This window comes from Aethalodelphis obliquidens, unplaced genomic scaffold (assembly GCF_003676395.1).
Source record: "Aethalodelphis obliquidens isolate GAN/ISIS:26980383/991018 unplaced genomic scaffold, ASM367639v1 scaffold117, whole genome shotgun sequence".
Lineage (NCBI taxonomy): Eukaryota > Metazoa > Chordata > Mammalia > Artiodactyla > Delphinidae > Aethalodelphis > Aethalodelphis obliquidens.
In genome coordinates, this window is record NW_020838061.1 from 339,494 (window position 1) to 355,754 (window position 16,261).

General features: G+C 32.4%; 1 protein-coding gene across 9 annotated transcripts in view; it reads right to left on the minus strand.

The window, feature by feature from the left end:
• Window positions 1–16,261, minus strand: part of RPS6KA6 (ribosomal protein S6 kinase A6) — a 171,442-nt gene that overhangs the window by 55,967 nt on the left and 99,214 nt on the right. For 8 of the 9 annotated variants that reach the window (XR_003431008.1, XM_027097885.1, XM_027097883.1 and 5 more), the window contains 9 exons: window positions 10,731–10,873; window positions 8,056–8,126; window positions 7,732–7,820; window positions 6,650–6,708; window positions 4,857–4,959; window positions 4,096–4,226; window positions 3,533–3,655; window positions 2,914–3,003; window positions 1,574–1,732 (listed from right to left, as the gene is read on the minus strand). Coding sequence is in view for 8 of the 9 variants with exons in the window: in XM_027097885.1 (XP_026953686.1) it covers window positions 1,574–1,732; window positions 2,914–3,003; window positions 3,533–3,655; window positions 4,096–4,226; window positions 4,857–4,959; window positions 6,650–6,708; window positions 7,732–7,820; window positions 8,056–8,126; window positions 10,731–10,873 (968 nt within the window). In the remaining variant the exon portion in view is untranslated. The remainder of the gene's footprint in view (window positions 1–1,573; window positions 1,733–2,913; window positions 3,004–3,532; window positions 3,656–4,095; window positions 4,227–4,856; window positions 4,960–6,649; window positions 6,709–7,731; window positions 7,821–8,055; window positions 8,127–10,730; window positions 10,874–16,261) is intronic. The other variant, XM_027097887.1, reaches the window with a different exon arrangement.

The window sequence follows — 16,261 nt, forward strand, 5'->3', positions numbered from 1 at the left end:
AATAACAGAATATAATAAATCTCCGTACGTTAATACACAAATGTGCAGTACACAATCCAAAATTATCTGATATACAAAGAACCCCTCCCCCCAAAACAGATCACAGTTTCAAGAAAAAAGAAAATCAATTCCAACTCCAATATAAACCATGTTGGACCTAACAGCAAGCATTTTAAAGTGGCTATTATTGTGATATGATAGATGTGCTAGGTAATGCTATGGTGGCAAAATAACATATAAATGTCTCAAATCAACATGTACACCTTAAACGTACACAATGTTGTATGTCAATTATAGCTCATCAAAATGCCTTTGTTCAACATTCACAAGACTAAATAAATATAAGAGAAATTTAAAAAAAATAACGTAGTAAAACAAAACACTTTCAATGCATGAAAACTCGGCAGAAAAACAGAAACAGTAAGAACCAAATGAAATGCTAGAAATGGAAAATATTCTGAAATTCTCTGTGATGATTTTCTTTCTGATACACTATCTACTTCATTCAATCTAGTCCTATTTTTAATCAGCAGTTTACTACATTAAAAGGTCTTTCAAGACAAGGATCAAGACTTAAACCCATGGTTGAATCTGCAATACCTTTTATAATGTCTGGCATGTAGAAATGCTCAACACGTTTCTCATTAATTTACCTAATTGATGTAGTGTTTAATTTCTAAAATAATAAACAAAAGAGATGTTTATCATTTTCTTCTTCTCAAAAATTCTGGTCATCCTTTATTTTAGAGTGTGTTGATAAAGACAATCAAGGAATTAAATTATTATAGAACTACTCCTTTAGCATTATACAATTTATATTTCAAAATGCTGAAAACGTACTCTGTAAAACCACACTCAAAAATGAGTTCTGGCCCCTGTAGAATTTTCATTATGTCATTTCTGAGTCGTTCATTGTTTTATTGTTTATATGTAAGTGGGTACATATCTACTACTACAACTATTCAAACTTACATTTTTAAATTATTTGTGACTCTCTTTTCTTGTTTAGCTATATATATAATAAAAGTTACCTTGTTTTGATAACTCAGTTCATTTGCTTTCTTTATGAAGAGATAGGAAGCAAAATAACAGGCCTGCACCTCCACTAGAAATTTCAATATAGTAATACTTCAAATGTTTAGAATCCAAATTTCTTACTGTATTGGGGGAGGGGCTGGCAACAATCAAGTTATGCAGTCTTGCCAGAACTTTCATGCTAGGCATAGTATAATCTGAATAATATTCACAACATGCCCTTGGATAACTCTTTTATGTTTCACTTTTAAGTTTGATTAGGTTTAATAATTTAAAAGTCAAGGTTAGATATATAATTCAAACCACTTTTAAAACTAATATGCTATTAAATTAGGGCTAACAGGTAGAGTGAAGAAAATTAATAAGGTATTACCCAATTTCCTAATCCTATAACCTTCACTAAATTATGAATTTTATTAGGCTATTCCGTATAAAAATATGTGATAAAAAGTAATTCATTTTAGGTGTCATATCCTATATATTATTTTGTGAAGATATAAGCCCCAGAATTAAAAGGAAGACTATAACTACAACTTACTCCTTGACAATGAAGATAGTCAACTGTGTTAGTTATTATAAACAGTACATCACTAGCTTCCCGTTCTGAAAAACATTTTTGTTTGAGAATACGGTCAAGTAGCTCTCCTCCTTTCATCAAATCCGTAACAAGGTAAACATATCTACCATCATCATAAACCTAAAAAAGAACATATTTTCAAAATGATATTATTTATAATTACAATTCTGAAATGTTTTAAATTATATTTACTTTGCTTTTCTAATGAACCTCTAGTGTTAAAAAATATTATTCCTTTAGTATTAATATAGTGCAGGCTCTACTGAAGGTTAAACTGGCTAAATGGACTCTTACACCATTCTGTGAGACCATGTTAAACATATAATTGTATTAGCTTTTGAAGTTTTCTGTTATACTTCATCAAAGAATATAAATGGAAAAATAGAACTTTGTGCCTCTCAAATGGCATCTGTCTCACTTTTTTACTGTATTATAGGCACTTTCCTTCCTTAATGATAGTAAGCTTCCTTCTGGCAGTAAATATATTATTTGTTTTTTAATATCTTCCCCATAGTCTATTATCTGACATGGTGTCTTAAATATTTGTTGAATTCAAATACTATATCAAGGAGAATATATTAAAAATATGTACACCCTTTTATTCAGAGCACGTGATATCTACATCTACACATACAAACACATATGTGTAGACATATATCTATCTATCCACACACATACATACATTTACATATATATAAAATACTATTTAAGGATTATAAATCAAAATGTATATCATATTATCTGAAACAAACTGATCAAGGTGATGGTTTATTGTCTGCCTTTTCTACAGAGGAAAGAGCATTATTTTCTTTACATGAAAAGTCAGCATTCAGTAACATCTATTACTATAAGTCATATGTTCACTTTTAAAAAAGTAGACTAATACTATTTCAGCCAAGCAACAATACACAGTGCTACAGCCAATTGCTGTACAATCAAGAAAGTAAAATCTCCTAGAATTTGGCAGATTCCCAATCTCCTGTATCTTCTATACTTGTAGTACTAGAGAATAATAAATGTTGCTGGTGATAATGTTAACTAGTTAACAGCTAGAATACATTCAAGTAATCAGGACACTCTCATTTACCAACCGTCATAGTTCCTTTCTGACGTTTTATAAGAAGGGTAGTAGTATAAAATCATCAGGGGAAAAAGAAGAACTGAAGTGGCAAATTTAAGAGTCTTAAGATTTTGTGGCATGAAAGTAAACATACCATGGACATGAAAAGTTTCAATAAGAAAATAAAGTGCCAAGTCATAACTTCATTAGCTTAGCTGATACACAGATTTTAAATACCTACATCCTTTAAAGTGATAATGTTAGGGTGTTGTCCATAGCGCATCAAAATTTCAATTTCTTCTGAGGGGTCTCTTTTAATTTTGTCAATGATCTAAGAAATAAGACAAGAAAAATCTCAGAGGAAAAATATTTTCTTTGTCTAAAAATGAATGACATAATTTAAATTTGGTTATATTTTCAAGCAAATAATAAAACTCCAGAGTAATGTTTGTCTCACATTATTTTAATATTTAAAAATTTCCTATAACTGAAACAATAAAAAACAGAGCACTTTCTTCAACATTATATTCCATCTAACTAAAACTATACTGATAATTTGATCCAAATGTGACAGTAATTGTCACAATTGCTCAATCTTAACATACTACATTAAAATAAAATTATTCAAAGCAAGACATTCATGAAACACACTGTTCCTCCAAAATAAGTCTTTTTTTATTGAACAAAATAAAGTCTTGGAAAGAAATTCAAAATGAAAATATTAAGTCTTAAGAGGTTTTCCTCATCATTTTATCTTTGCTTTCTCCACTTGCTCCACTGAAAAACTGTCTGTCAGTTGACCTGCAATTTAACTTACACATATAAAACAAACAAAAAAAAGTTAGCCTCAGAGACAATACCTTCACTGCAAATTCCATGTTGGTAGCAGTGTGTATGCATCGTTTGCAAACAGAATAGGAGCCAACACCAATATCCTCTTTCAATTCATACGCTTCACCAAATTGTGCAGCATTTCCATTTATCTGTTTTTGTTAAAAAGTAAAATACAAAATAGAATGATATGGTTTCACATTTTTTATCTTCTCTCCTAAGTATACATTCTTCTTAAATCTTTTAAAAATCAAGAATAATTCTAGAGAAGTTTTATCAGTATTTATAAATGGTTTACACAGATTCTGAACTGATCCTAAATTGTAGACTTTCTAGATCCCCAAAGCCAATACAATAATTAAATCAACTAGCTAATACATCACCCATTACATTTTCTTGCCAAAAGAGATCACATAAATATAATTAAAGGTTACTACTGTCTGCTTTTTTCCAAAACATATGGAGACATCTTTAATTCATTATACAGAGATAAATGAAGCAGTTGAAAATCACTTAAAAACCACTGTAAATCCATTAGCAATAACTGAAAGAAATAATTATCCCCAATCTGAATAATGTAAGTGGAATTTACCTGAACAATTGGTAATACATTTGCACTTGTGATTGGAGTGATTTTGTATTCTTCTGCAATGGAAGTTGCAACAAAGCTGAATCCTTTGAAGAGTTGATGAGCATTAGCACTAGCTGGCAAACCAGGAGAATCTAATGTCCAAATAATTATATTTAATTAGAACTACACAGAATTTTATGATATGAAATGTGAACATTTCTTTGAATATAAAGGAAACCATTAAATGTTATCATCAGACATACTATATTAGGTATTTGATTTATTTTGTATTATCTGTTTCCCCATACTATTATGCAAGCTCCATGTAGATTATAATTTTTGTCTGTTCTGTTCACTTCTACACTGTCACTGCTTAGTACATAGTAGGTATTCAATATTTGTTGATGAATGTATGAAACAGATGCCAATAAAAGTAAACCTCATTAAATTGTAAACTATAAGAGTCAGAGTGATATATCTCATATCTTACCTCTTATCCCCATCCTTTAATGCATTAGCATGTCAAAAAACTTTGAAAGTAAGAAAAAAAGAAAATGTTCACCCTTTGCTCTAGTCTCTGCTTCCCTAGTAAATACTTCCCATGTAAAGCCTCTGTTTGAAAGGTGTCCAAGCAATGCTGTATATAGGATCCACACTTCCACACAGGGCAAACCACCCTCTGCAAACTTACAATTCTTTTAGTTTTTACCTAAGAAGCTAGTTTACTTTTTTAACCATCTAACTGAATAAAAGCCCTTATGTTACACATAAACATGCATTACCTTTAGGTGTTTTTGCAGTAAATTCAGGATCAAAACAAAAAGTATCATCTGGTTTTCCAGAAGCCGGTTTGAAAGGAGGCTGAACTTCTCTCTTATATAATTTCTAGAAGAAATAACAGAATAACACAGAAATGTATTAATACTTGAAAAATTATTAAAGCAGAACATGATATTCACAGTCCTTAACAGAAGACTCACAATTTCATAAATGAAATTTCAACAGGCTTCAGATACCTGTTAACCAAATTCTAACCTGTTAACCAAATTCTGTGTATCATCTAAACTTGAGAGATAATGTACAGAATCAAATGAGACCAAGAAACACAGCAGCAATGCCACAGGTTGCATTCACGAGGAATAATTCTGTTCAGTTTTGGATTTCAAAAACTGACTTGAATTCTCACTGGTAAAATAACCATACAGAACATATCACAATGTTACCATGCAGAAATAACTAATAACATTCTAGGATATCAAAATTAATAATTAGTCTAACTCCAAGAAATATGCATTATACCTATTTTGTTTTCACATAATAATATGTATTAGATGCACTGATTAGAGCTCTTTTTATAGAATTCAAAAATTGAAACTTGTCTAACAATCTAACTTCCTAAAATTTATGTTTTGGAAAGACATATAAAATATCTTACAACATAACTATTTTTTGGAAATCTACTTTTTTAAAAGCTCACAGTCTCACAGTGAGGGAAAATTAATAGAGGATTACTTTAAAGTAATTTTCATTTATTTAAACATGTACACATTCCACTCTTATTATTTAAGAAGAATAAACAAACTGTTTAGATATAAAAATAATGGAAAAATCATTTCTAGTTTTTCTAGTTAAAGAAAAAGGAAGAGCAGAGAAGCATTAGAAAAAAATGACAAGGGAATGCAAGGACACCGAAAGAGGGATGCACACAGATGTGACAAAGGGCAGACTCCCATGCAGTATGTTCACTGTGTGGCCTTTCAGGTTATTTATACTATTAATGTGTTGCAGTTTTACAACTATAAAAACTAAATCAAAATATTAACTTCTGAAACCTGTTCTACAAGCCAGAAGAAATAATAATTTGGTCAGTGACTAGTGGCTCTCTACCTCTGCCTTAGAAACCAAAAGAGACACTTTTTCTTTAGGGATAATTTTCAATACCAGTGCCAGAATTAAATAATCAAAAACACTTACCTATGATGATTAATAGTACATAAAATACATAAAGCTGAGTTGTAAACAACAATAAAAAGTGAGCTTTTCTAAGAAAAGCTCATTAGTCTGGGAGTTGCAACTTAAAAAAATTTAATACATGACTTTGCAGAATTTCACAATGTTTCTGTTTTCATGTTCTCTCAAAATTTAGTAAAATACCTATATACAAAGATTTTCACTTCTTAACAAATTAAATTTGTTCTAATACATGACAAAGAACCATTTGAAATCAAATAACATCTTAGATTCTTTAGAATTCATTTTTCTATAAGAATCTGTCCTATGATTCATCCCCTTTCTCCTTTCTCTTCTTCCCCCCACATTCCCCAACCTAGAATAGGGGAGAATATTAACCATATTTAACAGGTAAGACAAATGAGCAACAAAAATTTACTACATATCATCCACACATCTACTGGTTCAAGGTAATTGCATGAAATGCTACACCTGTAAATAAAATCTCATACTAAAAATAAAACAAATGGATTAAGTTTATCAGCAAAGTCCATATATTACCATTTACTCTTGAGTTTTTGCTTTTATTAAAGGTACTCAGTAACGAACTTGCTACTGAACTTACATTCCAGTCAATATTTGCAAAAAAAAGATGTCTTTTGATTTCGTCAACTCCTTCTGAACCTATAAAAATGGAAAGAATGTTTTTACCAGTCTGAATTTTTTAATCTGCTTACCTGGCTTCCAGGCTATTATCTGTAAATAGGAGTACACACATTTCATAGATTCCTTGAAGTGAAAAGTTTACAATTTCTTATCTGATGTTTTATTAATTGGTCCTCTGAATTCAATATAATAAAAAAAATAGTTGATGTTCATGCTGAAGCACATAGGGTATCATGAAATACTAAAATACCTTCTGAATCAAATAAAAATCATGTCTAACATAGCATTAAAATTTAAGCAATTTTCATTTTCTTTCTTTTTTTTTTTTTTTTTGTGGTACACCGGCCTCTCACTGTTGTGGCCTCTCCCGTTATGGAGCACAGGCTCTGGACGTGCAGGCTCAGCGGCCATGGCTCACGGGCCCAGCTGCTCCATGGCATGTGGTATCTTCCCGGACTGGGGCACGAACCTGTGTCCCCTGCATTGGCAGGCGGACTCTCAACCACTGCGCCACCAGGGAAGCCCCTTCATTTTCTTCATAATTCAATTTATGATCTCATATCTATAGGCCAAATTAAAAATGCAATGAATAAAGTGGCATCGAAATTTTAACACATGGACATAAACAGGATAATAGGATCACATTTGGATCCAGGGAAAGGCTACTAGAAAGTAGCCAAATAATGAGCAGTTATGGAAACATAACATTTATCTTGATGAATATTGGAAGGGACAAAATAATTATCTTCAAATATCTAAAAGGATTACCTATAGAAGGGAGAACTCTGTGAATTATGTCAAAAGAGACATTCATATGATATAATGATATATATTAAACATAAGTTCTGAATAACTAGACCACTCCATTTTTAATGATGGGTATAACAGAGTTTACTGGAATCTTTGCATACATAAAACATAGAATTCTACGTATAAACACATAACAGTAGTAAATGAACTTAGGCCAGAAAACATAAAGTCATAATTATTCTCCCAAAGCATGTAGTATATTGTTATAAAAGTTAAGAAAATAAATAATACCCAATCTATTTGCTGGATTCCTTTTGAATAACATCCTTAGAAGACTTTGTGCTTCAGCACTAAGAAACTGCGGCATTCCAAGTTTTGCTCTGGAAAAGAGGATTTCAGAAAATTTCATTTAAATCTAGCCATACTTCTAAATTTATAAATCCCAAAAATAATTTTAAAGAATGCTATCACAATGGCAAATAATGTCCCCTATACGGTGGAAGGGAATGAGACAGTGAAAAATGTTCTTTTGTGTCAAATGAAAACCATAACAAGTTTCTCAAAACTGAAAGCAAGGAATTTTTCCCAAAAGAAAAAAAAAATGTTTACACTTACTTTAATATCATATTCATGGTCTCATTTCTGTCTTTACCTTGAAATGGCAGAGTACCAGTAAGCATTTCAAACTAAAACAAACAAAAAATACCACAAGTCAACTTAGTAAAACTTAGAATTTACAATGAAATTCTTCAGGAAAAAAAATGAGACTTGTAATACATGATCATCAAATCATGCAGAATCTACATGATAGTAGGTCAAAACAGGACCAGAAAACTAGGTCACTTAAGGAAATACACCTCTGGTACCCCACAGTATATAGGCCAAATGAGAGGTGATTTGTAGCAAATGTAACCAACCATTTTTTCAATCCTAAATTCTTCAAACCAAAGCAATGTGGAAATAGACACAAGGCATTTTCTTTTAAAACAAAGATAAGCTTTTAAAGCAAACATTTAACAGTGAAAGAAAAGCAAAAATAAGTACTGAGCCATTTCAAATTCATACATGCTCAAGAAAGATAATCATTCTCATTCCCTTTGCTCTCTTTACGAAAAAAAAAAGGAACCAAACAAGAAGCTACACACACAGATACACACACCACACACTGATATATGTATTTTAATTTGAGACAGTTGTACACAGCATAATGAAAACTTTTTCCCTAAGAGAGTTAATTGAAATGTGGATAACTACAACATTAAATAATCATATTTAAAAGAAAAAGTAGGTCTGAAAATGAAGACCATTATAGCTCACTAGAGAGAAACGTTTTCATATCCCTAATATTTAAATCTTAAGCTTAGATTCAAAAATGGCTTTGGCCTCAGTCCTCTGTTCATTTATTTGAACTTACAACCTTAGTTAGCTTATGCATTCAACTCTCTCCTGATGACTGATGACTCTCAAATCGATTCCAGTTTCAATCTCTCTCAATCCCCAGTTTTCCCTTCCAAATCTAAAGTAATGGTTCTCAACTGGAGCCTGAAGAGATAGGGGTAGGAGTCATAGAAAGGGAATGAAGACGAAGGGAAGTATGGTGTATGGGGATCATCTCTCTCAAGCTCCAGTCCCCTGCCCCCAAACCTAAAATAATGGTTCTCTCCTGGGGACTGGAGGAGTAAGAGGTGGAAAGGCAAGAACAAAAAGAAAAAGAGAAGGATAGTACATTGGAATCACACCTTCCCCTCAAATAAACTATATGCTGGCTGGCAGAGTAATTTTTTGTTGTTGCTGTTGTTGTTGTTGTTGTTGTTTTTTAAGGTCTTCAGATGATTCTGATGCTCTCTCCACTGCCCTCTCCTAATTCATTACTATCAAGGGGTTAAACACTAACCCACAGTAACCTATGCAACGTGTTAAAAATAAATTATTTCCCCACTTTCAAAATCATCTGTCCTTCCAAGCTATCTCTTTTCTATTGAACTACCTTTCTTTCGATCCCCTGAAGTTTTAGAGGTATCTCTATCTTTGACCTTTCCCCTCTGCTTCATCTGTGGCATTTAATCTGTTACTAAGGTCAGCCACTTCTTACCTTGAAATGTCTTTAAGATCTCCTTTTTTTCATTCTATAATCTTACAACTGTCTTCTAAGGAGAACTTCTTGGTCTCCCTACTTTCAGTTTCCTCCATTTGCAAGCCATTTATATAATGCTACCAAGGCTAATTTTCCTAAAATACATTTTTTCTCTAATTACTGTCGTGTTCAAGAATCTACAAAAGTTTCCAACCACCCAGAGAATTGCGTGCAAATCCTTATAGGCTTATAGCCTCATTTCCTCCACCTTCACCCTCATTCTCCACTACTACTCTAGTCAAACTGGTTCTCCAGGTCTTTCCTAATACTATCACAATACTATTCTTCTTGACACACAGCTATTTGAATTTTATCCATTCTTTAGGGCTTAATTTAAGTTCTATCTCCTCCGCTTTTCTTACATCAACTTATATGAATTCTTGCCTGAACTTCTAAGGTATTTCCAGGCAGTTTATTTAGCTATTCCATTTGTTTCCCCAACCAGATAGCATGCTTTCTTAGGTCATGGAAAATGCCAAATATTGTACTTCCATCTGTTCCCACCCCACTGCCCTTACCAAATCCCAGGCTTATAATAGCCACTTAATATATTGATACATCATACGGTAATTCAGTGATAAAGAGGCAAAAATGGATTATCAGGCTTCTAGAGCAAATTGTATCTGATTCAACAGCTATTCACTTATCACCCTACTTAATACTACAAATTCTATGCTTAATCTTATGCCAAATCAGTCAGTCCATATGCTCATTATGCTAGATACTGTGGGAGATTATAAGTAGTAGAAGACAGGATTGCCCTCCTTAAGAGGGCAATCTTTCTAGGGACATGCTTGAAAAAATGTGACAATAAGATAATATACCATAAGGTGCTAAATTCTGTGATACCTAGTTAAAATACCATGTAACTACTAAACACAGTATTCTGAAATCTAAAATCTGGTAGGCCTTTATCTAAGTTTTAAATTTGAATAACTTGTAAAAGAATGCTGCCATTTACCTTTTAATCTAGCAACTAAAAGAAATCAGAACACCAAAACCCTAATTTTTATTGTATAACAGCTAGCCAATCAAGTTTTTTAACAGTCATGAACTTGAGAACCCTATTCTCACCTAACACATCCCAACACTCAGATTAAAATTCTAAACAATACTAATTGTATATTGGCATAATTAAAAAAAAAACACTACTTACCATAAGGACACCATATGACCACCAATCAGCACTCTGGGAATGACCTCTTCTATTTACTACTTCAGGAGCCATATACTCCACTGTACCACAAAATGAGTAGGCCTTCTTCTCCTGATCTACTGATTCTTTGCTGAGTCCAAAATCTATAATAACAATATTACACAAAAAACATATCTGAAGATCTTCAGAAAATAGAAAATACCAAAAGAAACTAAACGATGAATTAAACCTACTCATGATGGCCTATGATTACCATTAAGAAAGCTCCTTACCTCAGTTAAACCTCATCCTCAAAATACATGTTTTCATGTCTATACAGGAATATGATTCAACAATTTTGAAAGGACAATTAAATTAAATCAACACTGTCATAGTGATCTAATTTTTAAAACAGACTAAGACAAAAAATGATAGTAATTTGCACTTTTTAAAATATTAGGAAAGCAAATTTTGCTTTGGTTTTGGTGAACTTCCACTTTGTTTATGGTCTTAGAAGAGCTAAAGGTACTAATATATAAAAATCAATCTTATTTCTATATACCAGAGATAAAAAATTGAAAGGTGAAATTTTAAAAGTACTATTTATAACATCACCAAAAAACCCTCATGAAATCCACAGGTATAAATATACAAAGAATGCATATACAAGATCTGCATGCTGAAAACTATAAACATCAATGAAAGGAATCAGAGTAGATCTAAGTAAATGGAGAGAGATACTGGTCATGATTTGGAAGATTCAATGTTGTTAAAGATGTCAATTCTCCCTAAACTGATCTACAGAGTCAATGAAACATTAATAAAAATCCCAGCAAGATTTCTTCTGTAAAAATCAACAAGCTGAATTTAAAATTTATATAAAAAGACAAAGTAAATAGAATAGCCAAAACAATTCTGAATAAAAAAGGAAAATTCAAGGACTCACACTACCTGACTTCAATACTTACTATAAAGCTATAGTAATCAAGACAGCGTTGTACTGGAGAAAGACTACACACACACATACATATATGAATGCAACAAAACAGCGTCCAAGAATAGACTGACATATACAGTCGCTCTGCTATTCTTGTTTTAAAACTGCAAATTTGTTCCAATGCGATTGATACCTTATTGTTACCTTTCAGAGATTTATACCACTCCACAAATGTCCTTTGCTGTACTTTTCTGACAAAACTGACATTTAACACTAGAGTTTGCTTGGCGAATATAACATGAATTTCAAATTTCAGCTTGGTTTATGTGCAATTTTGCCCACAAGAAATAATAGGTGAAACACTAGAAAACTGCACCTAGTTGAACTGAGCCAAGCAGAAATACATACATGCACACACGTCAAATATCTACCAGCTATTTCAGCACATCATGTGTGTTACAAGCCACTTCTGTTCACCTGTAGTATTAGAACTCCCAATTCCAGATAATTTACCTCCCACTACTTCACAATAACTTACAAACTGCAACCTTTCTGATGCCAATTATAGAAGCAAATTTCAGGATTTTTTCAAGGTAAGGTATCATATTTATTGTAGTATTTATCTATTCTTAATCAGTTAGAACATATAAAACAATGCCATCATTTTTAACAGCCTCCTATATTTCTTTAATGTGTCACTGGTTATATATTTTAGTGTTAAACCCCGAACACCATTTTCTCCATAAGTCATATTTTTTACTATGCAATTATGCATAGTACAGTGATTTTTAAGATCATATGTGTTGCATTATAACAGAACTGGCTATATATATAGCCAACTGATTTCTGACAAAGATGTAAAAGCAATTCCATGGAGAAAAGGTCAGTCTTTTCAACAAATGGTGCCATAATAACAGAATATTGATATACAAAAATCCGTCCTCATACCATACCTCATAAACAAACATTAATTCAAAATGAATAATAGACCTAAGTGTAAAACCTAAAACTACAAAATTTCCAAAAGAAATACAGGATAAAATCTTTGTGAGCTTGGGTTAGGCAAAGATTTCTTAGATACAACATCAAAAGTATAATCCAGGGCTTCCCTGGTGGTGCAGTGGTTAAGAATCTGCCTGCCAATGCAGGGGACATGAGTTCGAGCCCTGGTCCGGTAAGATCCCACATGCTGAGGAGCAACTAAGTCTGTGCGCCACAACTACAGAGCCTGCGCTCTAGAGCCCGTGAGCCACAACTACTGAAGCCCACATGCTACAACTACTGAAGCCCGTGCGCCTAGAGCCCGTGATCTGCAACAAGAGAAGACACTGCAATGGAAGCCCATGCAATGCAACGAAGAGTAGCCCCCGCTTGCCGCAACTAGAGAAAGCCTGGATGCAGCAACAAAGACCCAATGCAGCCAAAAATAAATAAATAAAATAAATATATATATTTTAAAAAGTATAATACATAAAAGAAAAAAGTTGATAACTGGATTTTATCAAAGTCAAAAAGTGCTCTTCAAAATATATTGTTCAGAAAATCAAAAAGAAACTAGAGACTGGGAGAAAATATTTGAAAATCACATATCATATAAAGGACTTGTATTCAGAGTATATTTTTAAAAACTCAAATTCAGTAATAAGAAAACAAACAACCCAATTTTTTTAATGGACAAAAAAACCTGAACAGACACTTCTCCAAAGAAATACATGAAAAGATGCTCAATGTCATCATTTGTTAGGGAAATGCAAAATAAAATCACAGTGAGGTACTACTCTATGCCTTTTACTAGAGCTAAAATAAAAAAAATACTGACAATACCAAGTAATGGCACGGATGCAGAACAACTGGAACTCTCATACATCGCTGATGGGTATGCAAAATGGTACAAGCACTTTGGAAAACAGTTTGGAGGTTTCTCATTAAGTTAAACACACACTTCCCATATGATCAACCAATCCCACCACTTGGGTATTTACTGATGTGAAATAAAAAATTATGTTCACATAAAACCTGTACAAAAATATTTCTAGTTGCTTTATTTGTCACTGTCAAAAACAGGAAACAACCCAAAAGTCCTTTAATTGGGGATTGGATAAACAAACCATGGTACCATCATAAAATGGAATACTACTCAGCAATAAAAAAAGAAATTACTGATACACACAACAATATAGATGAATCTCAAATGCATACTAAATAAATAAAGCCAGATTCAAAAGACTATATACTGTCTTCCTATTTATATTATTTTGTGGAAAAGGCAAAACCATAGGACCAGAAAGCAGATTGGTGGTTGTCAAGGGGTAAAGGGAGAATTGATTTATAATGGGAAAATTCTGGGGGGTGAGGGAACTGTTTTATATCTTGATGCTGACTGTATGCATTTGTCAAAGTTTGCAGAACTATACACAAAAAAGTAACTTTAAAAAATAAACTTTTGTATTTTGAGGCAACTGTAGACTCACACGCAATTATGTGAAATACTACAGAGATCCCGTTTACCCTTTAGCCAGTCTCCCCCATGGTATTATCTTACAAAGCTATATTACAACATCACAACCACAATAATGACAATGATGCAGTCAAGATACAAATTAGTTCCATTATCACAAGAACAATGAGTTTTACTCTATGTAAATTATACCTTAATTCTATAAATGAAAAAATTATAAGCCCTATAATTCTCTTTTAAAATAAAATACAATATTAATACTTAATTTTAGGACCCCTTGAAACTGATTTTTTAACCATAATCAATATTTTCATTTAAAAATTACTTATTCTTGTATAATAACTGAATGCATTATGATTTTCAGCATAATTTTAAAAAATCTTTTCAATGTACTATGCTCTTTCTCCACATTTTAAGGCTTTTAAACTCTGCAATTCCATTTCAAAATTAAATTTAATGAAACCTAGTCTCTGAGGTCAGTTCAGCTGAATATAACAACATACCTTGTAGAGAAGAACACTGGCTTCTTTGGCCAGTCCACAGAGAAGGAAGAGGGGAAGAGAATTTTCTTATCCTCTGTTACCTTTCAGAGATTACACCACTCCATAAAGGTCCTTTGCTGTACTATTTCTGACAAAACTGACATTTAACACTAGAATTTGCTCAGCAATCAACGGACAAAAATTTTTACAATAATAAGAGTTAGCTACAAGATTAAATAAGACATATGTTAATCAGTGTTTTTTTCCAAAACACTAATTTGAAAAGAAAATGTAGAAATCAGCTATATAAAGGGTTTTTGGCGGGGGTGGGGGTGAGATATACCTTTGTTTCCTTAAATGACTCTTTTAAAGACGTTAAATTTTAAAAGCATGTCCAAAACACAACACTTTTATGAGTATCTACTATATGTAAAAGTAATTTCAGTGCCTAATTTTCAGATAGCCATAAAAATTACTTAAAACTATTTTCTTATGTATACATTTTTTTCTTAAATATTCAGCTCAAGTACTGTGTGATTTAATTTCTGACACTGCATATTTTATCTTCCCTCTCTTTATAAAAATTACTTCTGAATTATGTCCCTCAGAAGTGATTCTGGAGACTCCAGATTCCCTTTCCCACCCAGGTTTGTGATACTCTTACATCCATCCTTGTCCAAATGCCCTGACCCTCCACATCCATAGCACCCTCTCCTCACACCTGATTCCCAGTTCTGGCCTCTCCTGCCTTTTCATTTACAGGGCTGTGTTGTTAATTGAGTTAATGTCTCAGAGAAATTAGATCCTTTGCCTAAAATGAGAACCCTAAGGGCTCACTGAAAGTACTACACATGACTTAGCACATTTACCAGACCAGCCAAAGCATGCAAACTTGAACAAGGAAAACTGAACTCAGGAAGAGACAGCTATGGAATCTTTCTGTCTGCTTCTAAAAAGATGCCAGTGTGACCTGTGCTTCCTCTACAAATTCCACAGGCTGTGATAGAAATGAATAACATAGTTCACCAAATAAACCAAAAGAATAACCATAGTTCATCGAGCAAATAGTACTCGATGATAGTATTCAAAATGGAAGGAAGGAGATAGGAAGAGAAGGAGGGAAAAAAGGAAGGGAAGGAAGGAGGAAAAAGGCACAGCAGGTAAGAAAGCAAGAAAGGAAGAAAAAGAAAATAAAGAAAAAGAAAGGAAGTATAAAAATAAAAAGAAATTAAAGGAAAGAATGAAAAAAAATGAAATGTCTTAAAACACTTGCTATGAATGGTCATACTTTAACCAACCTTACTGGAATGTTGTGAGGTTACATCCATAAATTTATTATTCATTACAAGACTTTGAATTCTGTTATGATCATGAAACTGTAAATTATCTAATATTTATCATTGTGTACTTTCTTTAAAGAAATATTGGTGTCACTTTAAAGGAAAATAGATTAAATTGTTTAAAAATATATATAAATCACAGTTTCTTCCTGTCACAAGCCTTGTGTCCCTTGCTTATAAATTAACATTGATTCTAACTACTCTTTATTCCTCAGCCCGTTTAAGTCCAAAAGGTGTAAAAGCAGAATTCATATTATAAGACTAAATATAAAACAAGTTGACATCATTATTCACCCAATTAACCTTAATGTAGAAGAGAGATATAGGTAGAATTT